The sequence below is a fragment of the Bombus vancouverensis genome, chromosome 5 (genome assembly GCF_051014615.1).
Source record: "Bombus vancouverensis nearcticus chromosome 5, iyBomVanc1_principal, whole genome shotgun sequence".
NCBI lineage: Eukaryota > Metazoa > Arthropoda > Insecta > Hymenoptera > Apidae > Bombus > Bombus vancouverensis.
Genome location: NC_134915.1, coordinates 13,314,497 through 13,341,132, shown reverse-complemented (window position 1 = coordinate 13,341,132; position 26,636 = coordinate 13,314,497). Strand labels below are relative to the sequence as shown.

The 26,636-nt window shown below is 30.7% G+C and overlaps 4 protein-coding genes across 11 annotated transcripts; 2 read left to right on the top strand and 2 right to left on the bottom strand.

Annotated features, from left to right (window-relative positions):
• Nucleotides 1-5,768: 5,768 nt before the first annotated feature.
• On the top strand, nt 5,769-13,977 carry LOC117156151 (uncharacterized). Of its 4 annotated transcripts, none has more exons than XM_033332938.2 (10): nt 5,769-6,024; nt 7,429-7,633; nt 7,720-7,866; nt 7,940-8,260; nt 8,340-8,463; nt 8,545-8,759; nt 8,875-9,020; nt 9,582-10,126; nt 10,204-10,622; nt 11,495-13,977. In XM_033332938.2, the coding sequence occupies exons 2-10, from the start codon at nt 7,508-7,510 to the stop codon at nt 11,612-11,614; spliced, it is 2,163 nt and encodes a 720-aa protein (XP_033188829.1). In that variant the 5' UTR covers nt 5,769-6,024; nt 7,429-7,507; the 3' UTR covers nt 11,615-13,977. The 4 variants fall into 4 exon arrangements, with proteins under 4 accessions (XP_033188829.1, XP_033188828.1, XP_033188827.1 ...); XM_033332937.2 differs by having other exon boundaries at nt 11,483-13,977; XM_033332936.2 differs by having other exon boundaries at nt 11,480-13,977.
• mRpL41 (mitochondrial ribosomal protein L41) lies at nt 13,966-15,324 on the bottom strand. 3 transcript variants are annotated; one of them, XM_033332940.2, is made up of 3 exons: nt 14,888-15,324; nt 14,488-14,758; nt 13,966-14,372 (listed from the first exon to the last, which is right to left on the bottom strand). In XM_033332940.2, the coding sequence occupies exons 2-3, from the start codon at nt 14,645-14,647 to the stop codon at nt 14,023-14,025; spliced, it is 510 nt and encodes a 169-aa protein (XP_033188831.1). In that variant the 5' UTR covers nt 14,648-14,758; nt 14,888-15,324; the 3' UTR covers nt 13,966-14,022. The 3 variants fall into 3 exon arrangements, with proteins under 3 accessions (XP_033188831.1, XP_076474643.1, XP_076474642.1); XM_076618528.1 differs by having other exon boundaries at nt 14,984-15,324; XM_076618527.1 differs by lacking the exon at nt 14,888-15,324 and adding an exon at nt 14,845-14,863.
• Nucleotides 15,325-16,569: 1,245 nt separating this feature from the next.
• Nucleotides 16,570-20,537, top strand: Snx17 (sorting nexin 17). The gene is made up of 9 exons (XM_033332906.2): nt 16,570-17,717; nt 17,958-18,318; nt 18,386-18,751; nt 18,833-18,923; nt 18,998-19,248; nt 19,441-19,647; nt 19,713-19,901; nt 19,970-20,065; nt 20,134-20,537. The coding sequence occupies exons 2-9, from the start codon at nt 18,259-18,261 to the stop codon at nt 20,323-20,325; spliced, it is 1,452 nt and encodes a 483-aa protein (XP_033188797.1). The 5' UTR covers nt 16,570-17,717; nt 17,958-18,258; the 3' UTR covers nt 20,326-20,537.
• A 41-nt stretch (nt 20,538-20,578) lies between these two features.
• hpo (serine/threonine-protein kinase hippo) lies at nt 20,579-25,785 on the bottom strand. 3 transcript variants are annotated; one of them, XM_076618961.1, is made up of 10 exons: nt 25,588-25,785; nt 25,010-25,090; nt 24,731-24,911; nt 24,427-24,654; nt 24,020-24,338; nt 23,811-23,944; nt 23,542-23,704; nt 23,382-23,473; nt 23,106-23,300; nt 20,579-22,978 (listed from the first exon to the last, which is right to left on the bottom strand). In XM_076618961.1, exons 1-10 carry the CDS (start codon nt 25,599-25,601, stop codon nt 22,901-22,903), a joined length of 1,485 nt encoding a protein of 494 aa, XP_076475076.1. In that variant the 5' UTR covers nt 25,602-25,785; the 3' UTR covers nt 20,579-22,900. The 3 variants fall into 3 exon arrangements, with proteins under 3 accessions (XP_076475076.1, XP_033188795.1, XP_033188796.1); XM_033332904.2 differs by having other exon boundaries at nt 20,579-22,965; nt 25,588-25,784; XM_033332905.2 differs by having other exon boundaries at nt 20,579-22,944; nt 25,588-25,784.
• Between the last annotated feature and the right edge of the window lie 851 nt (nt 25,786-26,636).

Below are 26,636 nucleotides of genomic sequence, written 5' to 3'. Positions count from 1 at the left end.
AACTGCTTGTTTCGATTTTATCTTTTTTCTTTTTTTCAATTTACTTTATACCTACGTTGAAAAATTGTATTCTTCAGTTCTTAACTATGAGCATAGCGATTCTTATTAACATATATACATTTATTTTCACGTATACTTATATTATACTTACATCGTTTCACGTACTATTCGTGCTATCGCGATTACTTGCTTAATTTGCCATTATTAAATATTCATTATATTCTAGTTCTAAATCAAATCAAACTAGCATGGTACCGAAAGAAACGGGCAATGAGTCATAGCTTTCACGTGACGCACAAAATACACCGTTAATAATTATCGTTTTTTCGAAAACGGGTTAACTAGAAACTTCGATAAGTTTGAATCATACCGTGAAACACGACTGACGCACGACGACTTCGCTGTCAATATAAAAAAAGAGTTAAAGAAAAACGATGGTATCCGAAGAAAAGAAAAAATAAGAAAGGCAATAGAATGAGAAAAAAGTGGGAAAAGGAACAAAAATACTTCAGAGAGAAAGAGGAACATAAGGGTAATATAAATATCTAAAAAAGAAAAGAAAAACATAGAAAAAAAACAACAAAAGCGAAAAAATAGAAAAGGCAATGTGTAGCCTACAAGAGAAAAAAGTGTATCAGAGGAGAGGGCAAGAGAAACTTAAAAATAAGTAGAGGAAAGTGTACAAAAGAACGAAACAATTTCTGCTGTTAGTTCGTACTATATAATATCAATTCCCGTTGTATAAAAGATGACTAAAAAAATGTTAATCAGAAATTACACTTCAATTATGCTTCGACAAGATACCAAAATAAATTAATCTTTCCGAGATATTATAAGACTTAATTTATGATTTATAGAAAAAAGAAAAGAAATTTGTAAAAATACAAAAGATCCTAAGGAGGAAGAAATAAGTTAACAAAAACAGAGACACCCTATAAAAGACCCCAATGAAAGAGAACAAAAAAAAATTAACAATGTACAAAGAAATAAGAGGAAAACGTGAAACATTCCAGAAGAAAGAAAAAGAAATGGAAGAAGTAAAAAAAATAAACAGAAAGAGAGGTGTCTCGGCAGAAAGAAAAAAATAGAAAGATATGCAACAAAAATACGTAAGAAAAGAAATGAAAGAAAAGGGCGACAGATGCGTAAGAAAGGGTGAAAAGAACGGAAGTTTCCACGAGGTGATTCGTGCGAAATGAAAATACCTGGGCATCGGAGTTCCTTCCGCGATCGTCATAAGCTTTCGACGAATGCATCGTGGCGTTCGGCTGTTTTAATTATGACGCACTTGGAACATATTACACCAGCTTGTCCGTGGCATGATGCCGAAAATACGTCGATGAAAGACACGCGATGACGCTCGAAAGCCAGGTCGGCCTGAACGGGATTACGTCTCGTGTAACCCGAATAAATCGCGCGGACGTTCGCGTTGCACGATTCGTGAATTGCTTTACGGTGATTCAAGTCGTTAATTGCAAACGTGTTGATCGTAGGTAAAAAGAAAAGGGAGAAAAAATAGGGAAAAGAGAAAGGAAGCACGTCGCGTACTTTATAAACTTTTTAATATGTTATCAATATATATAAATATACAGCGATGTGATCGCGTTGGAATAAATTAGATTTCTACGACGAAAAAGCAATATCGTCGAGCTGTACGTGAATATGATTCGTTCTTCGTTTTCTTATTTTTAGGAATTTTCGTTTTATTTTGTCTTTACTGTCGTTCATAAAAATACGAATTTTGAAAAAAATACGTTTACATGAATATCCACGATTTAATTATAAAGTTCTATTAAACATGTAAATAATATTCGTGCCGATTGAATTCGCACATAATTTAAAAGATAGTTTACTTCGAGAATAATTGTCTCTTCTAAGAAAACCATCGGTACTTCGACTTCTTCTCGAGTTAGACGATCACCTCTCGAGACCGTGAAACGGAATGGAATTTATTCAGATTTATTTTTACCAGTAGAAGAAAATAGATAACACGAATATCTATCCTTGACTAGAACGATTACATAGATTAAAAAAGAACGAAACGAACGACGTCTCTATTGAATAAAAACACGTTCATCAATGACACCGTGAATCGTTGTTCGTCATTTCCGTCCTATTATCTGCCATTATCTATCGTTATCCGTCATTCGAGCAAGATTTTTACTGCGACCACGATCGTAGGCGTAACCGGCTGGAATTATGCACAACCGATGCGTTTAAATTATTGCAAACGTTTCGTAAATGCACATGGAACGTTTCGATATGAACGAACACCGCCGCGTATATAACTTTACATCTATGTACAACGTTACTACGTCCTAATGCGGGAAGTCTATCGTGTAACCTTTGCCTAACATGCAATAAATACGTTATATCGTTCATTTATGAATATTTCATTTTCCAAGCGTGGAACTACCAATTACCAAGTATATGTAGGTGGAAAAGGAATGGTCATAGATATTGGTAGCATTGGTAAAAAATATGGATGAATTTAAAAAAAAATACACCAATTGCATACGAGTAAGATAAGCAAACGATCGTGTATAACGGTATACATAAAGTTATTGGCGAATGTGTTCGCTTGGTCTATGTATGCACGTAAAAAGGTGTTTGCTGGTTTAAATATTCAAGATGAAATGATAAGTTAAAATAATTATTGTTACTAGATTGTAGGCTTTTATGTAAATTTATGTTCCTGTGAACATATATAAGGAAATAAAATCTGAATAGAAATTTGTTTCGACCTTTAAATACCGTAACGAATATTTTATTTTCGATTTTTTATATACTCTTACGGGTGTAAATCTTCAATCTTCGATGTTGCTTTATGATTAAGAGCGATATTTTGATACGATATAGTTAAGAATGTAAAGAACTTGTTAGACTTAATGATAAGAGAATATAAGTTTTTGAAAAGTAACTGTTGGGTCGATGAAACTTTGTAAAAAAAAGTCAAAGATATAATTATTAAGAAGCAATATTTGAATATTATGGCAGATTGATTTTGATGATAAATATAAATATTTGAAACTTCTTCCACTATATCTAATATCTTTCTATTTTTAGCTATTTTGTTTTAAAATATTCCTTGCTAGTCATAAGCTGACGTTAAAATCGAGAAATTAATAAAAATGCATTTATCATGTTTACATTTCATTCGTTAAGCCTTAAGGATAAAGAGAAAGAACTAGTAAAATTTAATCTGTGGGTTTCAGATTAACATATTCACGTAATTTGAATTTATGACGTACCTATTCAAGGTTAAAAATAGTTCACTGTTAGATATTGCGACTTGACATTGTATCTCGACATAAATCTAGTATTGATGAATAACATCGTTATATATATATAGTAAGAAATTATTCATTTATATCACAAATAAATGCGCAAAAAGTTATTTACAATTACTTTTTATATCTTTATCTTCTGCGATATAGACATAGACTTTTTTATGCATATATGTCTAGGATCGAGCTAATTCCGTGAATAATTTTTCCGATAAAACGTTTAAACACATATATTTACATATTAATCATTATATCATTATTAATAAATACATACGTATACTTTTGTAATAAAAGTGTTTAAGCACAAGTGTTAAGCACATTTTTCATTTACAGATCTTGGCTTTGATATTCAAAAAACTATGACTTTCCGTGTCGCCAACTCAAGCATGTGATTTTAATTAATAAATACAGCAATCTTTCTTGTTATTATTTGAAACTTAAACTTTAATATAATTTAATTTACGATATTATTAAATTTATATTATTAATATTATGGTATTATGGTAAAATTTCTTATTTCTTATTTTTTTAGCACTTTTACTTATTAAAAGAAACCTTTCGGATATAGATGATCCACGTTTATGATTCGACGCTATCAGAAATACGTTTACGGAATAAAAATTCAACATGTATAGATAGGATTATGGTAAACATGACGCTCATGAAATAATCAAGGTCGAAATAATGTTTCGTAAGAAAAATATCAATTAATCAGTAACGTAATATCTAATCAACGGGATTGGCGGCATAATTCTTGTTATTCTTTGATATTTCACAAATTTTGATAACGAACGGGAAAAGAGCAATCACCCTGTGTGTCCCTTGACCTACCGTAACAAACGATACGCGTGCCGACCGAAAGTACACAATTGCGTTCGTTTACTTTTTTCCGTTTCACTCTTTCTGACGCGCAAAAAAGTCTCTAATCTCGACATAATTTACGAAATACGTAGCTCGCCGCCTGTTTTTAAAAATGCTTACGATAGGAAACTCAGGTTTGACGTCAATTCGTTAAAAAAAGTTACCAGTATTTACTGGTATTAATTATCTGCGATCGTCGATGACGACTGATCGTAAAATTGCTGACGACTATCGGGAAATAAGTAACCTGTACAGATAAGGTAAAATTGGAAATATGTAGTAAAGCAATTTAAATTGTAAATACCAAACGATGAACTATATACATATATTGTATGGCGACGAACGTGAAATTGGATCACGTTAACGAAATAGGTACAGCGAGTCGTGAAAGTATCTAAATATTTGCCATAGAGATCTTTTATGTGTATGTTGTACTTATTATGTAAAACGTTTGGAAATTTCATTAACAATATAAGGAGAATCAACTATCATTGGTAAAGTCCATAATAAATCTAAAAATGTATAGAAAAGTTAGTTACAAAATTCAGATTTGTTAATAAAGAGCGTACATATAACCGTAATAGTATAGTTTCTTTCATCGTCAGTTTTATTTTTATCTTAATGTATTTATTTCTTTTATACCAGACTTTATATTCTTTTTTGAAAGATACAAAAATAGTATCTAGACGGCATAAAACAATGCATTTGTAAGAGAGATTTGTAAATTCGTAAGGTATAATATATTACATACATTTAAATAACTTCTTGTCTTCTACTTTTAAAAAATTATTTCCCAAAATCAAGACTACAACATGTTTTGTTAGTAATGTTACTAACAAAATTAATTATCTATTTTTATGATAAATGTTCAAATATTCAAATGTTCCATATAACATACATGATAAGTTCATAAGAAATTTCTACGAGAACATATCCAAATACATTAACGATGTATCTTTGAAATACGCTTGATAATACCTAAAACCCTTTATAGGAATTAACGATGCATCAGCTCCTACGTCAAGTAATCATATTCTACTTTCTCCCGCAAGCGAACTACCGCGAATTTCGTTAGAACGACGGATCGAATTGTGTTGGCGGTGTGCACGTAATCGCTTGGTTGGCATTTATCAACGAAAAAGGAATCATTCGAGGAAAAACCAGAAAGAAAGACAAAGAGAGAAGTCAGCAACTAGCCGACCACGTGGTGGTACACGAACTATTTGGCTTGCAATTACACCCAGGAACAATTAACGATGAGCCGATAGTAGCACGTACGTTGACGTCAATTGTCGAAGATAACGTGTATGCGCGCGTGCACGTCTCCTGTAACAGTGCTGGTGTAGGAGACATGGTGGGGGAAAACGACGATACGCAAAAATAGTAGTAGGGGAACGGTAGATAGTGTTAGTATTCGCTAAGAACGGAATGGTGGGGGTAAACGACGATACGCAAGAGTGGTGGGGTGACAGTACGTAGTGGTAGTGTTCGCTAAGAATGGTGTGATGAAGGAAAGGGTATACGGAGGGGGTTGGAAGCGAGCAATGACGAAGAGTAAAGAGTGGGAGAAAGAGAGAGAGAGTGACGAGGCCGGCGACTCTAGCATAGCAGGGGGGTAGCAACATGGCCGTCGGTCAGTCGGTATCGAACCGCCGCATTACGCGAAGCTCCTACGACCCTCGTCGTAGGACCGCCGCCGCTTTAAAACGAGATTTCGGAATCTCGTGAACGTGAAGGACGATTTTTGTACCGATGGCATCGGGTTTCCGGCCTTACGCACCCATCGAGGTCGGCAACGCCAGCGCGACATTTTCGCTTCAAAAACGGTTCTACCGGTTCGAAACGTGTACCCGGTAATTCGGGCCAGGATCGAATTGTAAGTAACGAGCACTTGTCCAATCAGTAAATGTTATCTGGGCTCTCTCTGTTGTCGTGCTCGTAGAAAAACCAACGTATAGATCGATAGAATGAGTTGTAGATTTTTTAATATTCTTTGCACGGCTTTTTCTTTCACTACGTGCTCATTTTTGTTCTTTTATCGTCTTATCGAGGACTATCGACGGGTATCGATCCTGGACCAGTCGATAGGCAAGAGGTCGTTGTCGATCCATGACGTCAGTTCAGAATACCTATTGTACTTGTTGCAGGAAGCTTTTACACTTTTGTGAGGATGCTTCTTTTGTAAAGGCCTTCCTCGGCTTTTTTAGTAGTTTTTCACGGAATAACGATGTCGTTCTTGCATATACGCTGCGGGTGCGAGCGCAACGCTCTCAGTTGAAAATGTTCGTTTTCGATCAACACGAATTAGAATGAAATTTCTTATCTCTTTAACTTTCCGCTTCCTATATACACTACATGTATAACGGAATTCTTCATACTATCTATTGTTAGAAAGAAACGTTACTGTTTTGAATAAATTGTCCGAGAAAATATAAAACGACTATTTGGAAAGATTTTTAAGTCGCGATTAATGAATATCATACAGAAAAAATGTTTTTTTCTCGAACTTTATAAGGAACCAGTCTCAGTACACTGTAATCTTATATTAGCAACAATGTGTATTTATTTGTTTTTTGAATTAAATTTGAAAACCATGCAGGAAATGATAAATTCATATTTGTTAATTTATTGAATTTTGCATCCTTTGGTAGCTAAATAAGAATATCTTAATACAGATTGGTTAACAAAATGTATAAAATGATAAATTCAACGATACGTGTTTTTTAAAAATAGATGATCTTGAAAGTAAAAGTAGGTGTTTTCCAAAAACAATATTTTTTAAGAAATATTTATTAGTATATTTTATTAATTAATAATAGTTCATGATAACTAATGCTATTAACATTTCTTAAATGTGCAAAAGGCTGACAAAGACATATTTAATCCCAAAATCAAATGCAGTTGATGTGAAATTGGTTGACATATTGAATTTAAAAGTTGCTCTTCTATAAAATCTTGTAATGTATGTCATCTGTGATCATGTTCATATATACCTTTGCTATCCCCTTGAACATTTCAAAAACATTACTACCTGTAACATTAATTGTGTCAGTGGTTTGTATAATACTTTGTGCCGATGATTTGTATAATACATTGTGCATGTATTACCTATTTTTGCAACTCATATGTCTAGACCTAACAAATCATTCCAATTCATTGTATTATATTAATTCATTTGTTTTTAACTATCAAGTAACGTAAAAATTAGAAAATGGATTTATCATGTTTGTTCTCATGTAATCTTCAAATACTTAAATGCGTCTTTTCTTTTTGTTTTCAGTGATTTCAAATTTGTACAATAGGATTAAAAGAATACAATCATTTGAAATTGTTTGTTGGTAATAAATTTTTTAATAAAAATGGATTCTGGAGTGAGTCAAGGGAAGAAACAAATTCGTGTTGGATTTTATGATATTGAAGGCACCATTGGCAAAGGAAATTTTGCAGTGGTAAAACTAGCTAGACATCGTATTACCAAGACAGAGGTAAATATGCTTTATCGCAACATATGCTTGTTGATATTTCCTGTGCTATCTTTCTTATTTAGAAGTTCAACATTCTTTCTTCTTAGGTGGCTATTAAAATAATTGACAAAACACAATTGGATCCTACCAATCTTGAAAAAGTTTATAGAGAAGTAGAAATAATGAAGCAATTAGAACATCCACACATTGTCAAATTATATCAAGTAATGGAAACAAAAAATATGATATATATGGTATGTTTCAGTGATTTTTTTTATAAAGTTTGAAAAATTTAGAAGATAATAGAAAGTTTTATATTTCTGTTAGGTGTGTGAATATGCAAGCAAGGGTGAAATATTTGACTATATTGCAAGATATGGAAGAATGGGAGAACCCAGAGCTCGGGCAACATTTGCTCAAATACTTTCTGCGGTTGAATACTGCCATGCAACGGGTGTAGCACATCGTGATCTCAAAGCTGAAAATTTACTCTTAGATGCTCAGATGAACGTTAAAATTGCTGATTTCGGCTTTAGTAATAGATTTTCACCTGGAGAGAGACTAAGTACATGGTGTGGTAGTCCTCCTTATGCAGCACCAGAAGTTTTTCGAGGAAAACATTATGCTGGTCCTGAAATTGATGTGTGGGTAAGCAAGTTATATATATTTATGTAATATACAATTTGTAGTGTAAATAGTTTATGACATTATGTTTTTATTATTGCAGAGTTTAGGTGTTGTATTATATGTACTAGTATGTGGAGCACTGCCCTTTGATGGATCTACCCTCCAATCTTTAAGAGATCGTGTTTTGAGTGGAAGATTTAGAATTCCATATTTTATGAGTACAGGTATTTTTTGCAGCTTAGAACAAAATTTTGAATATTTAATTTAATGCTGCCTATGATAAAGCTGTAATTCTTTTATCATAGATTGTGAAAGCTTAATACGTAAAATGTTAGTTCTGGAACCTGCAAAACGATATACCATTCCACAAATAAAGAGACATCGCTGGATGGCTGGATCAGCAGACACTATTTGTTCAATGATTATAACAAGATCATCATCTTCATCCATCCAAGAACCAAATGAACAAATACTTCGACTTATGCATAGTTTAGGCATAGACATCACGCGAACCAGAGAGGTATTTTTAATATATATATTTTTTTATTTATAAAATACTTTAATATATAATATTATAGAAAAAATATTTCAATAATAATTTATATTTTCTAAAGCAAAGTATTTACTTCTTTCAGTCATTGAGGAATAGTAGCTATGATCATCATGCTGCTATTTATTTCTTATTATTGGAAAGGCTGAAGCAACACCGTATCACCAGCACAGCAAACAATACTTGCTGGCCGAGCGTTGCAAGAACAAAAGATGACAAATTCAAATCAAGGTATATTTATTGAATTATTAATATTGTTTTAACTATTAGTTTTTATAATAATTTTTATTATAAGATTTTTCTTAGATAACGATTTTCTTGTCTTCCAATCCTGCCCGTCGAAAAAGTTGGTAAAGAATCGAATTTTAATCATATAATTTTTATTTACAGCGAAAGCTTAGTGGGACGTTGATCTTTATTGATGGTGATGCATGTATTGAAGATTTTGTCAGGACAGGTTGGATTGGAAGTGCTTTGCTGTCACTTTATTTTTGGTAATTCTTTCATTTTATTTCATTGCTTTCCTTTTATTTTGAGTTGTACGTAAATTCCTATCAGTGAATATACATATGTTTGCTTTGTTTTTATATCAACATATTATATAATTTTCGTTATATATATTTTTATGTCCTTATATATGTTGATAAAAATAAGAATGATGCAGCACATAGAAGAAACAAAAGTCCAGTACAAAAATCTTCACGATTAATACTTGTCCATTCATCACTACAAAAGCTTTTACCGAATAATTAGAGTATTGTAGGCGAATTTCCATTATATATTTGTTTCTAGAACAAGAGAAGACGCAACTCGCGGTGGAAAAAGATTTAGTTCAACTAGTTCTTCGACTGATGAAGGATGCTGTAGTGCAGAAGGTGAATTAGAGGAAGGTCCAAGTGGTGATGAATTGAGAGAAGCTCAAATTAAACTCGAGGAACATAGACTAGGCCTAGATCATGATATCAGTCAACGAATTGACAGTCAAATAGTTAATCGAAGATTAAGTGATTACCAACAGCATTTTGATACCCCACTTATGGATTCTATTGATCCTCCTAGTCGAACGACATTGTTTATTGCGGGTGGTAGTGGTAGTTCGTCATCCGAGCTTTTTGAATCTAGTTTTGATTCTGGTTGCCCACCAGACTACTCAGGGGCAAATTCATTTACAAGTAGCTTGCCCTCTTGCACGCCTCCACCACCTATGAGCCCATCGCCAATTAGCGGTAGAATATCTAGAGTTTCTCAAGGTCGTAGAGCTTCAGATGGTGGACCTAGATTATTATTTTGTCAGCAAGGTGGAGGGGACAGACCGACAAAGCAGCGAAGTATTCAAGGTACTGAATTATAAAGATATTTCATTTGTAAAGACTTTTCGTCACATGGTCGTGACAAATGTGTTTTGTTTTCATAGACTCTGGTAAGGCTAGAGGCCATTTAGATCTTGTTCATTTGAGACCACCATCTACACCACCAGAAAATCAAACACAGTTTAAAATTCGTGGCGACTCCAGTACACAGCTACAGCTGTTAGTGCAACAGCGTATGTTGCAACAAAAACGAAACTTATATCACAGACATAGAGGTGGAGGCAGTCCTACTCCAATACCAGTATCAACAAGTACCACGAGTAGACGCGCTGACCACGTACCGAGACAAGACAGTTATAAACTAGCTCAAAGAACACAGATCTTACCACCTTTATCTCAGGGACATGTTGATAGAAACTTTGATAGAGAAAGAAAACGAGATGAAGAAAGATGGAAAAGTCTACCATCTCGACTTGCAGCAGATTGTCAGTTAGCAGAAAGGACACTGCTGTGGAGCCAACAGGTAATTCTATAAATAGAAATTTAAAAAATCGTTTGGGTTGAACTGTCCAATAAAAAAAGTTATCGAGTCGGAATAAAAGAACGCAAAATAACTTGTTGGTATCTGTCCAACGATCCATGACGTCATTGTTCTTTTGGAATAAATTTAAATCGTGCCAAAATTGCGTACCTATATTCGAACTCAAACAGAGTATTATGTTACCTGTTCCTTTCATAATGTTAACATTGTTGTGAGCGTGCATCATGTTCACAACGATGAATTGATGTAAATATTATTAGTATTGTTTATATTAGCGATTAGACGTTACTTGTGATACGAAAGCACAATTATTTGTGTTAGATGCAAATAAACAATTATTTTTATTTAATTTGGCAATTTATTGTTCACTCTAATTTGCCTTACTTCGTGCATGTACGAACCCTTAATTAAACATCAGTGTACAGTTAACAAAAGAGTTCATATTTGTTTAAGAAACGTTTGGACTACTGTTATTATATGAATTACCATATATGCATTATTAATTGTTGTTATGCAAAAATGAAATTTTATTTTGATAACTGTGCAATACAATTTTAAATAGTTACTTACTTGCCTGTGTTAAATACACAAACAATAACACGACATATGCACTAGTACATAATTTAACAACAATGCAACGTAAAAAAACATATATTAGCACAAATGCGATTGAAAAACCCATAAACAATGCAGTGTTAAACACCTAAACATTAAGCTTGGAAGATGCATATATCATTTGTAGCACCTTTCCCTTATTTGGCTTCCTAGATTTTATTTCTTAACATTCTGTAATGAAGATATTGAACACAAAAATGACACAAAATGTAAATAATTTAAAGAAGAAAATATATCAGGTGGGCCTCAGTGGAGGAGCATCATATTTGCCACCTGGCAGTGTAGGTGGCTTCTTGTGGCCCACTGGAAGCAACCCTCATTCAACCATCTTCGAAAACGTTGGAGATCCAATGGAATAAACATCTAATCCTGTTGTATTTTTAGTATTGGAGATTTTGAGTCTGAAAGACTAGATTAGATACAAAAAATACAATAAGCAGTATTGCCTTCCTAGTCTTTCCATATCAGTATTTTCATTTATATAATTATGTATTTTATTATATATATTTTAAGTATTCAAGGAGAATATTGTATAAATTTCATTGTAGAACTGTTTTCTCCGTGATATTCTAGCTTTCATACACAAAATCTTTAATTAAATGGAAGGTACATGTTACTAAATGTCAAAGATTTCTTGTTAATTAAATTCGGTTTTGCAATCAATATGCTTTGAGCAGCATAATTTATCACATATCTTTATACATTCATACACTTCATTCATTAAAAAATTATACATATATCACACACACACATACACACATACAAAATAAAAAATGTAAACATTATTAAAAATCTTTGTCATGTAGTAGCATGTGCGCCTGCCTTATTAACTGGCTGATTTTATCAGTCAAATATATCCAATTATGTCATAGACTGATAATTAACAAGAGAAAACACCAATCGAGTTTATATTCATGAGCAAGTGGCATATGTCTTGCTTTACAACGACTATGTTTAATTGGAAGTGCAACATGTATACGCGTGCATATTTTAATGATAATTAATGAAGAATGCTTTTGATGTGCTTCCTGAATACATTTCGGTAAATTATCATATAATGATGACAATGTATAATCTGTACGCGTCTGTTATTTTCATCGTATTATAACGCAATAGAATCAGAAGATAGTATACAAAACAAACTTAAAATTAATTTATGCATTTTATAACTTCCATACGAAAATTTTAGACAACTGAAAGTTAGCTAAGATATTTAGTCCAGATTGAAATTTGGAAAACGAAGTAAGAAAAATCAGTGCTCAAATACGAAAACAAACTATAAATATGTTATAACATGAAATAGAGACACAATAATCTTCACTTCACAGAAACACTTGAGATAAACTTTATTTAGAACTGTGAGTGCAAGAACTATGCCACTTATGCTTTTTTATGCAATTTATTGAAGAGTGGAGTTAATAAAATGAGAGAGCAAGAGAAAAAGAAAGAAAGAAACCATGTTAAAGTTTTTTGTTACACATTTTTATTGATAACTATTCTAATAATATTGTACAAAACTACGTGTTTCATCATTCCACTCTTCATTATGATCGTTATAGAAAATTAAGAAATAATAAAAACAATAAATAGTGATAAATAGTAGCTGCTGTTTAAAGAAGTAAAAAAAGTGCTGCATTCTGTAAAGATGTTTAAATAAAATTGTTATATATATAATATTTAACAAAATGACTGTTTACATTTTGAATTATACGTTTTTTATACATTTTCATTTTCTACATAAAATGCAAGTTGTATCAATAGTTATCGGTACAACATTTTGCATAAATGTAAGTACAAAGTTATCATTTTACTCCGAATGAAAACCAAATAGTTTTGCTTTACGAGCTTTTTGCACGGTTATTATTAAGTGGAAAGGAAAGGAATCGATAATAACTTCAACATGTTTGTACATTTTAATACGAATACAGCACTTTTTAAAAGCAAATATATATTAGGTTCTAGTAGTCTAGTCAGTAGGAAGCAATACCGGCCGCGCACAACTGACAACGACTTTAATATTCAAATTTTCCGCCATTTTTTACCCAACAAAAACAATCAAACTTCGCTCAAAAAAACTTTTGATAAGTAAAAAGATAGCTGTTAAGTTAGCATAATCATGCGAGATCTTGTTCTGGCATATTGTTCCCGAAATAACATTCCGAAAACTGTTTTAGAGGAACTCAGGAATTGAAAATCAGTTTTGGCATTGTTGCATTTTTCCATCCATGTCTTTTTTGTAATTATAGAAATTTGAGATTGCATGAAACAGACATCATCTATAAACGTGTATCGTTGATTTACTAGTTAATAAATTTGTTTTATTGAAGTATCATTGAATTTTGTAAAATCATTTTTGTTAGCAGTAAAAGAATTTACAAAAGGTTACATGATATGAAATTATTATTTGGCAATATACTGTCCAGCTAACACATACAAGTAAAGTAATTGTTTACCATTAATTAATATGGTGTTAAAAATATTAGAACATGATCTAATTACACAAATCTAATGGAAATGTGCAATACATTCCACTCATAATTGAAATAGGTCGTTTTTGTACTTGCAATAAATTAATATTTTGTACCAAATTAATATCTGATTTCTTTGAAGTTATGTATGATGGTAAATAATTACTGTTTATAAATTACAAAACTGTCAACAAATGTATACATTGTGCGTATGAGCATATTGAATAAAATATTATGCAAACTATAAAACTAAAGTTCTTTTATTTATATTTATTCTAGTTCCCTTAATTTACATTTGTTTAAGACTTCTTTGGACGTTCTACATCCATTTGGAAAATATCTGTACCAGTCATTTCAGCCCGAATCCTAGCTTCTTCAGGTGTCAATGCTTCATATTCATTGGGATTTAATGGTTCACCATCTGGGTTTAATTGACCCTCTTTAAAATCTTTTTTAATTTTATCAGCATACACTAAATTAAATAAATCTTTAGCAGTATATTCACGTTTTTTGACATCTGTAACTTTATAAGAGACATATGGCTTTAAATGAAAATTTTCCAGGGAAGGAACAATAAGCTCCGGTATCATTTCTGGTATGTTAACCCAATGATTGTTTACCCATTTCCCCGTTATCTTTACACCTCTCCCTGAAAATATTTGTTAATTATCATACGTTTACCATTGTGATTATTAAAGAATGCACATAGAAGATATTTTTATACTTGTTATTGTATATCATATTCAAAGACCAAAATTACATACTATCAATAGGAATATCGTAGTTTGGATCCTTGGCTCGTGCTTCTTTATATGCACGACTACCTCGCTTATTGAATATCTGTATCATACGAAAATTTCGTTTACCATGACATGACGCTGATGTTGAAATTTGTCGAGTTACAACCATAAACGTAGATGCCATTTTATTTTTTACAAAAAAAAAATTATTTGATTCGTATACAAAATTCTAAAACAATGATCAACTTTTTTTACACATTCCTTATTCCTTGGATGGAGAAACAGAAATTATGACCTAAAATTATAGGTTATATTTTGTTTTCGTTATTTGATACTTAAAGATATGAAATATTTCTTATTCGATTAACATTATAACCTTACTATGTTAGTGTATTATAAATGTACGAAACAATTCTAAACTCACTTTTTTTAATAATATTTGAAACGAAAGTTTAAACAAGATAGACCAGCTAACTGGAACTACCTAAGTATCTGCTATACTTATTGTTGAATGAAATACCTTCTCAGGATAAAGTTATACTATTTCAAGAACTACATGTAACAGTAGAAATAGTTTCCTCGTGATAATTTTTTACAGCATTTCATTGTCATCGGCATTTTGTTAAATAAGATAAAATATATTTATTATTGTTGGCAAAGATGGCAAAATTAAAAAATCGACATTTTTCGGCTCGTAGACAGATTTTTTTAACGTTTGAGGGCTCGAATGAAAGTTTAGAACCCAAAGAAATAGTTAAAATTAGTTTTGTCCAAATATTCTTCCTAGTTTCTTAATTATAAGTAAATTTTAAAAATCGCCCAATCTACAGACAGCGAAACACTGCAACCACCTAGTGGTGAAAAATGAAATTAATCTTTCTATTAGGAAACTAAAAAATCAAGTGTCTTGATTTGTAAGGCAAATTTTTAAACTATTCAGAAATGAAATAATTATTGTAGTTCTCTAAGATATTCTCTGTATAATATTATTCCGATTACGTAATTAATTATTTATACGTATTTACTAATAATATGCAATTAATGCAGTCTTAAGTCTTAGACAAGTAAGTCACATTTCCTTAAATCTTGCAAGGCATATCATAACAGCGGAACACGCTGTATGAAACGTTCTCTCTATATTTTCATATCGCATTCACGTGTACAGTAACACGTACGTACAGTAACATTTATTTGTTTCGTTTTTATCTTTATATCTTTATATCTCTATGGTTCTATAATAATTAATATTTTCTTGCTTATAACATATTTATTAACTTTATTATGAAATTTATTATCAAACCATTTAACCGAAGCATGTGTTTTAGACTTAATAACAGTAGGTTATTGGATATATTCGGCATACTGGATCTTTAATTATGTTTTTTGTCTTTACAAATATATTGTTATTTTATGAATTTGGACCTAAATTAATATATGCTACCAGAAAGAAAATGAATACCCCCGTAGTTTTAGTTCTTTCAATGTATAGGTACTGCACCATGCGACCAAGTACTGAGTTTCACTAAAATTAGCATGTACAAGAACCTATAAAATTAGGGATCTACCCTGTTTGGTTGTAGTTACTAGCATAGACAAGAACCTATTAAGTTCCGCGCTACAAGAACCTTGTACTATTCTACGGTAAAGTGCATACCTACTTTTCTATCCGAGATAATTAGTAATAAAACTCTTTAGCCAATTATCATTTGTTTCATTGCCTTCTATTAAGGCATTATGTCCACTCCCTATGTGCCCTAGAATACTAGAGTTCTTCACAAAAACTGCAATGATATATGTGTGATGTATAACCCAATGTAGTCGCTAACGACCTCCTATTATTACGCAATTAATACGATTATAAATAAGCAACACAAACGAACAATTCCCAGGACTTGAACTATTACTTTAAATTATTTATTACGGTAGTATAAACTACCTGTCTGATCTTGAATCAGAGAAAAAGGGACAGGATTTGAAAACGGAAACGAAAAAACAAATCAATGTTCTAGTGCCAATCAAGCTGAAAAAAACAGATTTCCGGAATTTGGCATTAAAAAACCAAGTTGGTAACTCTGTATTATGAAGCACTACCAGATTAAAGGAAAATGGCGGATCAAAATACACCCATTGCCACTATCTCCTCATCGCATCAACATATCAATGTAACCAAATAATGTTGTCTTTACTGGTAGTATGCGGAGAGACGTAAAACGAGTGACATAACCGACGTAGGGGTAGAATGACATTAGGGGAATGTGGAAAATTTTTCCTGGCAACCCTGAATCGCCTCCATGTTTTAAAAGAACCTTTACCGAACTTTACTGCATCAGTGTATGATGGCAGAGAGGAGATAGCCATTAAGAGAATAAAATAACATAAGTATTTGAAACCTTTTGAAATTCCTAGAAATGACGTTATTTTCTAAAAAAATCCGAGAGTAAAACACTTGTCGACCAAAATAGCGACTTTATATTAGGAAAATGTAATAGCATAGAGGATGACATAATTTCGGCGAGTCTTGGAAATTACGTCATATTCCAAGAATTTTTCAAAACCGGAATTAAAACCGAATTAATTAACCATTTCCCGATCTCATTTTTCGATTTTTTGTGAGTTTTTGTGGGGTTGGGCAATCAGAAATTGTAAAATGCTGTTCAACTATTCTGACTTATTGAAACTCTTTCTAAATATATTCTATATAATCTTTTTCCAATAAATAATCTCATTTTTTATTGCATTATATCATCATTTCTAAAAAGATCCTTGCTACTGACTACTGCTGACTATTTGTGGTATCCTGATGTTTTTGTCCTCAAAGTAGCTTTTTCTGTAATCAATACGGAAAAGGAGCAATGTTTTTTCTATTATTTGATTAAACTTTAAAGCTATTTTTATGTCTTATCGCCTTTAGCCTTCGATGATCGTAAGTACGAATGCAAATTTCTGTTCTCGTTGTGCATGTGCACGTTTTTCCCACCAAGAGCACCAGAGAAAAAATGTGTCTATAGTTCGGCCGTTGTCAGCTAGAGGCTCGTATTCTTAGTGCGCATTTTTTAACATTGCATCTGTGATCTCGATATTCATCTCTGATCATTCTAATACATACATATGTACATATCAATGGATTGTATTATTAATCATCGTAATATTTATATTAACGTAATCATTAAAAAATGCATCAGTGTTAATCGTTAGAAATATAGTTGTTGAGTGGGTGTAAAGCGAATACGCCTATCATAAATAATGATAGAAAAGTAAGTAGACAATACGAAAATATTTCATATAATTAATAATTGAGTAATTATTGCCAATTGAAATAATATAAAAGTGAAATCATATTATGTATGTATAATTTAAGCTATTTAATACATATGAATTTGAGTTTAAATTATTGCAATATCTGTTAATTTATTATATGATAACATATATTGAAATGTATTTGAATCCTCACTTAATCTATTTTCCTTGTATTTTATTATTATTTTATTTTCCAGATGGAGTAATATTTGGGAATATATATATGCATTTCTAAACTCAACTACATTTTGATTGTATATAATGTGGAATTTTTTATGTAGATATTTTTGTACATTTTGTATTATCTATTTACATATGCTGATTTTATTAAAAGTTTTTCTTAAATAACATCTGTGTATATCTATATACAAAGACATAGAATATAAATTGCTCATATAAATTATAATTTATTATAAATTTATTATATCATATTGTTCAATATACAATGTATCTTAATTATAAAAAAAATACAAAGCATTGATAATATATTTTATAAAAATGCATTTTTCTATACCAGATACACAAGAATTTATTGATGCAACTGATAATACATATGTGGTAAATATATCTGTTATATTATGTATGTTACTGTATATTAATATATTTACTTTATTTTCAATCCCAGGGTTACAACATTCATATAAATGGATTATTTCATTGTACTGTGAGATATAAACAACTACACAGTCTCCATGAACAATTGGCTAGAAATTTAGATATATCTCTCCCAGCATTTCCCCCTAAAAAATTTTTTCCTTTAACAACAAATCAGCAAGAAGAGCGTCGTCTTTCTTTGGAAAAATATATTCAAACAATTGGACAAAATCCAGTTGTTAATAATTCGGGAATGTTAAATGGATTTTTGTTAAATGCTCAGCAAGAAACTATTGGAGGCCCATCTAATAATGAATTTATGGACATTTTTCTTATGAATGGTTGTAAAATAACAATAAATGTTTCTACAGGGGATCATTCTGGTAGTGTTTTAGAGGTAACTTTTGTTGTATGAATATTTATACTATGTATAGAATATATAAGCTAGAAATATGAATTAACATTTTTTATCCAACAGAAAGTATACAAGAGCCTTAGACTACCTGAAGAATATTATGCATATTTTGTATTATTTATTGTTGCTCACGATGAAGCAAATAGTGTTCATTGTAGGTATATCCTTATCATAATATTTCATACATGGTTAATGAATAAATTACTATTTACACATTATTTTTTTTAGTACTACGAAAATTGCAAAACTTTGAATCCCCATTTATAACTATTAAACATCTACACGTTATAGGAAGTAAAGTTGTACTTGGAAAAAATTATTGGGATGTGGGCTATGATTTGAAAATAATGGATAATGAGGTGGCAATGAATTTATTATATATTCAAGCAGTTGCTGAAATTAATTGGGGATGGATTCCCATTACAGATGAACTAAGAAACAAGCTAACAGTCTTAAAAAAGCATGGAAACAAAAAAGAAGTATAGTTATCTATATATATATATATTTATTATTTATATATTATATAAATATATATTTGTTTATATATAAATATATATATTTATATATTATATATATATATATATATATATATATATCGATACAAGTAACGTAATAAACTATATAAAGAAATTGTCAATAACTAATATCAAATTTAAATGTTATTATTTTAGTATCTGGACATAGTACGTACTTCAAAGTATTATGGATATATTCATTTCGCTCCATGTCTTTGTGATTATCCTCAACCAGATTCAAAAGTATTAGTAGCCATAGGTAGAAATGAATTAAATTTGCGTATATTAAATGATGGAGAACAATGCGAAGAAGTATTTAAAGTCTCACGAATGCGTTGTTGGCGTATAACTACTGTGCAAAATGTACATTGTAAAGAAAAAACGTATTTTAACATTGCGACGCGTGTTTCAATTTGTTCTAATTTCAGGGATCTGAAAGGGGAGGAGAAGAAAGTGATGAGTTTAGTTTAGAATTATCATTTGAATATTTAATAGCTAAAAATCAATTACAATGGGTTACAGTTACTTCAGAACAAGCAATCTTAATGTCTGTATGCTTGCAAGCTATGATTGATGAATTATTATCAAAGACTGTTGATAGTAATAATAAGGCTCAGGTTAATTAAAAATGCTACTTATTGCTAAGAAGTAAAGTCATTTGTATTAAATACTAATTTGTTTATAGGAGGTGTCTCAAAAATCCTGGATTTATGTTATGAGAAATGGCCAGAGTATTACAGTGGGATCAAGCTCTAATGAAGAATCTGAAGAAAGTAAAAAGGTATGATAGGTTAATAATATCTGTATTTTATTTATTAATATTTTTTATATCGTTGGGTTCTATTTTAGAATCGTTGTATTAAACAACCTTCTAAATCAGAACCAATTATGAAGAAACTTGCTGACAGATTATCAGTAGTAAAAATAAAAAAATCTAGTGATGTTAGAAGTAACATAAGTAGCAAGGTTCAAGGAAAACAAACATTGGAATATGATATGGAAAATAATGCATTTCGCATGATCGATGATGACGACTTATGAATATATAAACTGGAACTGTGAAATGAAAAATACATTAGAAATATCTCGAAAAATATCAAATTTTTTAAATCATACTAATCCATATTTTTGCTACTTTTATTTTTAATCCTTAAATGATGTAAAATATAAAACTTAGATATCAATAGATTTGTAACAGTTTTTTTGTATGATATATAAATATATTGTTGATAATAAACAATTTTTTAAATTAATGCAAATATTTAATGAAATAAATAAACAGAACTAAAATAAATTATAGTATATATAATACTTTATTATTGTTCAAATCATATATGTAAAAGGCAGTGTCTTATATTAACATTTGTATTTCATTTTGCTTTATTTTAAATGAAAATTAATATCTGTTATTTTAATACTAAATGGGAGTAATTCATAGGTTACGCTGCATAATGAGATTATAATTCTAACTAGATAGGTAATTATTTGTTTGAAAGACAATTTTCTGCCTTCAGTCTGTATATTTTGCCCAAACATATAGAGAATGGTACAATGCATAAGAAAGGTGTAAAATTAGAATGACTTCCTAAACAAATAATTATAAACTGTAATATAAAATGGTAGTGTTTTTCTAATATGAAAAGTAAACAGATTCACTATTGTCCTATGAAATAGACTTCTACATGTGTACATTATATTCATAAATATTATAGATCTCTATTTCATGGACTATTTAAGTTTTCATAGAAAAAAATTTTTATCGCATTTTTTTAGTGTTGGATAATAGATAAATATATGGAAATGCATAACTATTTTTTACAATATTACTTCCACATGTTTTTTTTGCATTTTAATAATACAAGTGGAAGATGAACATAGAAAATTTGTCACTACAAACATATTTATGTTCTATCAAATGTGTAATTCTGTACGAGTAAAATTTATTTGTTTCTGTTAGAATATTGCAACACGCTATATATTGTATGTCGCAGTGAATGGTGCGCACTATTTTTTTCTCGAACAGTAGAGACATTTTTTTTAAAGAACATAACTTAGTTAGTTATCTGCTTTTCTTATTAATGGTGAAACTCAATACTATTGTTTTAATAATCTTGCATGTCATGGTAGGGCCATATAAAGACTAGATATAATTAATTAATATTTGTATCTTTTTCGATCATAATGTGCATATCTTCTATATCAAAAATATGTTGTTATTCTGTATTGTTACTTCCTAAATAAACAGAAAAGTCAGTTCTGGCTATAGCATTTAAGTATTATAAATCTATTTCCGCTACTTGTAAAATAGCCCAACGTCAGCAAAGAATTACTCCACTATATCATAGTATTCTCAACGATACGTACACGCGTTATTGTTATTGTGGTATGACCTATAACATGTGTATTGAAAGCTTTATCAGTACAAGAAATAATGATATGCTGTATGAAAATTCTAAATATGGTAATAATTTAAAAGATATGTTTTAAAAGAATAAAAATTTTATATAAAGCTAAAAAGTATAAGTCTTGCCATTGCGACTATCTCAACAATTTAAATTACTGACTTAACAAATTATTGAAATATCAAGATACGTTCTAATACGGAAGACTAATTTCGGTAAGTTAATTCGTCAAGTATTTCTTCACATTGAAATATTATCATTCTCATCGTAATCTTGCATGGTACAATGATACTACTACAAAATTTCCAATTTGTATTCACAAAACTTTAAAATCATTCCGTAACTTAATTATATCAATAGATAAACGCGTAATATACCTATGGCAGTTAAGGAGGAATAAATTCTTCAATATGTTCTAAGTTGTTCACTTATCTGAAACTGCTTCAAGTAAACAATACATTAGCATATAGGACTACATATATAAATATATTTTCGGGATAACTTCCATGCATATATTTCGTATGAGTGATGATACTGATAATGTAATATTATCGATAAAATAAATGGCATAATACGTGACTAGCGTAAGATGAAAACCGAATACCAATTTCACATGGACGCTCATCTAATTTCTTTTTACATCAAAAACAAAGTTGCAAACATGGCATAATTATCTTCATTTGTTTTTTTAATCTTTTAGTTTTAATTCCTAAAAAAAGATGTTGAAGAAATTTTATAATATTTTTATAAGATATCCATAATAACAGTATATATGTAAACATAATGATAAAAAATTAAGTATAATTACTTGCTCACCTAAATCATGTATAATAATTTACATTGGTGACGTGAGGCTATTGGCTAGTATTACTCGTACTTGATTCCCAAGGAGATAAACATTGTTTTGAACATTGTCAAGAAGAAAATATTTTTAATCGTTATTAATCATCGTTTGTCAGGTAGATATTTAGTTAGTAAACAATGTTGTTCTCTTTGATGAAACTAAGAACGAGATGAATAAAATCTATTCATTTATACAACTGTACACCCTTTATCTATCATCATCACACTTATTTGCATAAAAAAAGTAACCAAACTGTTAGAAGTTCTGCTGACGTTTTCGCTTGGTATCCATAGCGTCAAGAATCGGTTGTCTCTTCGTTTGGTACCTTCTTCTCAGCTCATCAATTTCTCTTTCCATTTCCGCATCCAGATTAGCCATTCGTTGCTGTAGTTCCTCGTATGAGAGAAACTTCAGCTGCAGGATATGGTTGTTTATCTATATTCAAGTTCTTTTTAATGATGCCTAAAGTGGCACTATATCGATCGACTTTAAGTTAAAAAAATACTAAAAATACTGGGAACGTTCTTAATCTACTTTCAACCTTCTGTGAGAATTTGCAAGTGTCTATTACTTACGAAGTCGAAATCACGTTCTGTGAAGACATTTTGGAACTTGGATATGTTATTATGAGGTTGTTCTTGTACAGGGTGAGAAATTTGGTTAAGTTGTAATTGTAGGTGACTTTGAAACCTCTGAGATTCTGTAGGGCTTCGTAATTCTAATTTATTTTCATTATCTTGATTGTGTACCCCAAGTATTTGTCCATTTCCCTAAAGATTAAGAAATTAATTTCGTGCATGTACATTTTACATAATATAATCATCAACTATAATACATTTATTACTTTATACCTTTCCTATTTCAGGTGCTTCTTTCTTATCAAAATGATCTAAAAATAGTGGCCGGTATTTTTTTCCGGATTCCACTGACCCTGTATTGTGTCCTATGAATAAACGGTATTTGTTATTTTCCTTTTTAGTGTTTCGTCATTTCATTACATTACGTGCTTACGTTTCATAGTAGCTTCGGTATCGGTGTCACTATTAATAACCATTGTTCCCAAATCTAACATTGCTGAAACAAGTGTACCCGTATCTGGAAGATCATGACTCGGTACTAAAGTTCCCGTGTCTTCTGGCAGAGGTTTCATTGTTCCACTACAGTCTTCTTCATCCTTACAATAGACATCAAATGTTTATTATTAACATTAGTATACACACACACACACACACGCGCGCGCGCGCATACATAGCATTCATAATAAATCTCAATATAAGTACCGAATCTTCTGCCTGATTTTGATTTTTAATTGCCACATTATTTATAACATGAGCACGATGTACACTTTGTTTTTCTCGTATTTCATGAGCTTCTGCAATCATCTGACTCAGAATACTTGGTTGCTTGGCATTGCCTGTAATAAAATACCTTATTGAATAATACATGCAAGAAAACTAGAGCAAATTTGTTTCATTATCATAGATTTTACCTATAAATTCATGATTTAGCAACTCAGTTGCAGTAGCTCTTTCTTCTGGATTTTTAACAAGGCACCCACTGACAAAATCTATAAATTCAGGACTCCATTGATCAGGTTCTCTAAAGCTAGGTGGTGGTTTAGTTGGAATCATAAATATTGCTCTCATTGGATGTATATCACCATATGGCGGCTTGCCTTCTGCCATTTCTAAAGCAGTTATACCAAGAGACCATATGTCTGCGACACAATCATATCCAATTTCCTGTATTACTTCTGGAGCCATCCAAAATGGAGTTCCTATAACTGTATTACGTTTTGCCATTGTATCCTAAAAGAAATTTTCAAAATTAATTCCTACTTTGATCGATAAAGTGATTTATCATATATAGCGATAAATATTATGTTTTATAGCTTACAGTTAATTGTCCTGCTACTCCAAAATCAGCTAATTTTGCATGTCCTTCATTATTGAGTAAAATATTTCCTGCTTTAATATCTCTATGTATTTTTCTTCTCAAATGGAGATATTCTAAACCTTTTAAGGTATCACTGAGAATCGTTGCTATTTCATCTTCTTGAAGGGTCTTCTTCCTTAACCTCATAATATCACTAACAGATCCAGCTCCACAATATTCCATTACAATCTATGAAACCATATCTTGATTATATACAAGCAAGGAATGAATAAAAAAATATTATTTATTATATTATCAATGTTACCCATAAATCAGTGTTTTTAAAGTAACTTCCATAATATTTAACAACATATGGAGAATCACACTGTTGCATGATAGAAATTTCTTTTATGATTTCTTGTAAATCTGTATCAACAGGAACTTGTTTAATAGCAAGTACCTGTCCACTTTCCTTATGTAATGCTTTGTAAACTGATCCATAGGATCTATATGAACAAAACATAAAACAAACACTATAAAAACAATTACATAAAAAAAGATTTCATTAAAGATTAAATGCCATTTTATATCTTTATCCACTTACCCTTCTCCCAACTTGCATATTATATCAAATACTTCTTCAGGTTGTCTGGTTAAACTTTCTTCAGACAGTTTTTTTAATTCACTAAAAAAAGAAATTGTAATATCTGATCAAAGATAAATATGATACTTGCACATAACATGTGAAAATATACAAAGAAATAATACTTGGATTTTTTCTTTTAGTTTCATTATATGCAATTTGCATTTTTTTTAAACAAGGTATTTATAAGATAAGTGACATGCTATATGTAAATGCGTTATTTCTATTAAAATCGAACTATAAGTGCATTAGATAAGCAGGTTTGTCGGTTATAAAACAAATTAAAAGACGCGCAGAACTAATATTTTCTAGATTTATTAAGAAAAGCTGAAATAACTTTAAATATAATAAATAATACGAATAAATTGATAATGCAGGTTAACAAAGAAACAAAGAATCGATACTGTACAATTGTTTCATATAACAAGTGAAATGCGCTAAAAATCGAAAGACGATTCCTTCTAGCTACAAATAACTTCCATCCATAAATTTGTAAAGTTCTGCAAGTTTAAAAACACGAAGTAAAAACAATTAAATACCTCTTCGAAGACATTTTTGCTTTTCGTGTCAACGAGTTCTTACTTGAATAAAAACACCTTCAATATTTACACAAATAACTTAACGTGGATAAAACAGATATCATTCCGGTTGTAAAAACATAGTCAATTTAAAATAGAAGTGTTACATTTTTGTCAATAAATTAAAGTAACCACACAACCGAAATATCGAAACCATCGACCATATAATATTCTAGATAGCAGAACTGAAATGTCTCAATCTAGGAGGATTGATTAAGCTTACTACTATTATTTATTATTTTAAGCATGATAAAGGAACAAGTAGAAATAGAAATAGAAGGATATAGGAGCAAAACTTTTACTTTGAACCAACTAAATGTTACATTTTTAATAAAAGAAGCTGTTGAAGTAAATTATATCTTTTAAAAGTTCCAAATAAGCAATAACCAATCATCATGTAGCTGCATGTATACATTCGTAAATGGCACTTCCCTGAATCTTGTAATTATATCTTCAGTATGAGATTACCAATGAGGAAATATGATTTTGGAAGGATACTTGAAAATGCGTTTCTCATACTCTACTCTACTCAATTGTTCTTGGTACTCTTCATGTAATAAAGTTAAATTTAGTGTTTAAATAAAAAAGACCAAAAAGAAGGTTAGATCTCACAAGCATCAAGAAAATTCAAATGGTATCGATGTATGGTTTTCTTATTTTATCGAACTTTAAGCATTTAACGAGGGAGGATCGTTTAATGAAGGCTTAAAATGTATGGTCATTTTAAAAAGTTATCGAAGGTAGCGTATGTACAAATTTATTAATCGCATAATAACATCGTTAAAGCCTTTTGATTCTTTTGTGATTGTTTTCTTCGAATTTATTAAAAAGTGAGGAAGTAATACTGTCTTCGCGCGAAGGTAGTTTTATTTTCGTATTTGGTCGTTTAGCGGTAAACAACATTATTGTATCAAACTGGCGATAAACTTTCGAAAAGAGCGCCGTTAGAATTTGGTAACAGTATCAGCCAGCAGGTAGCGTGGAAAGATGAGAATCAGTCGGATACACGG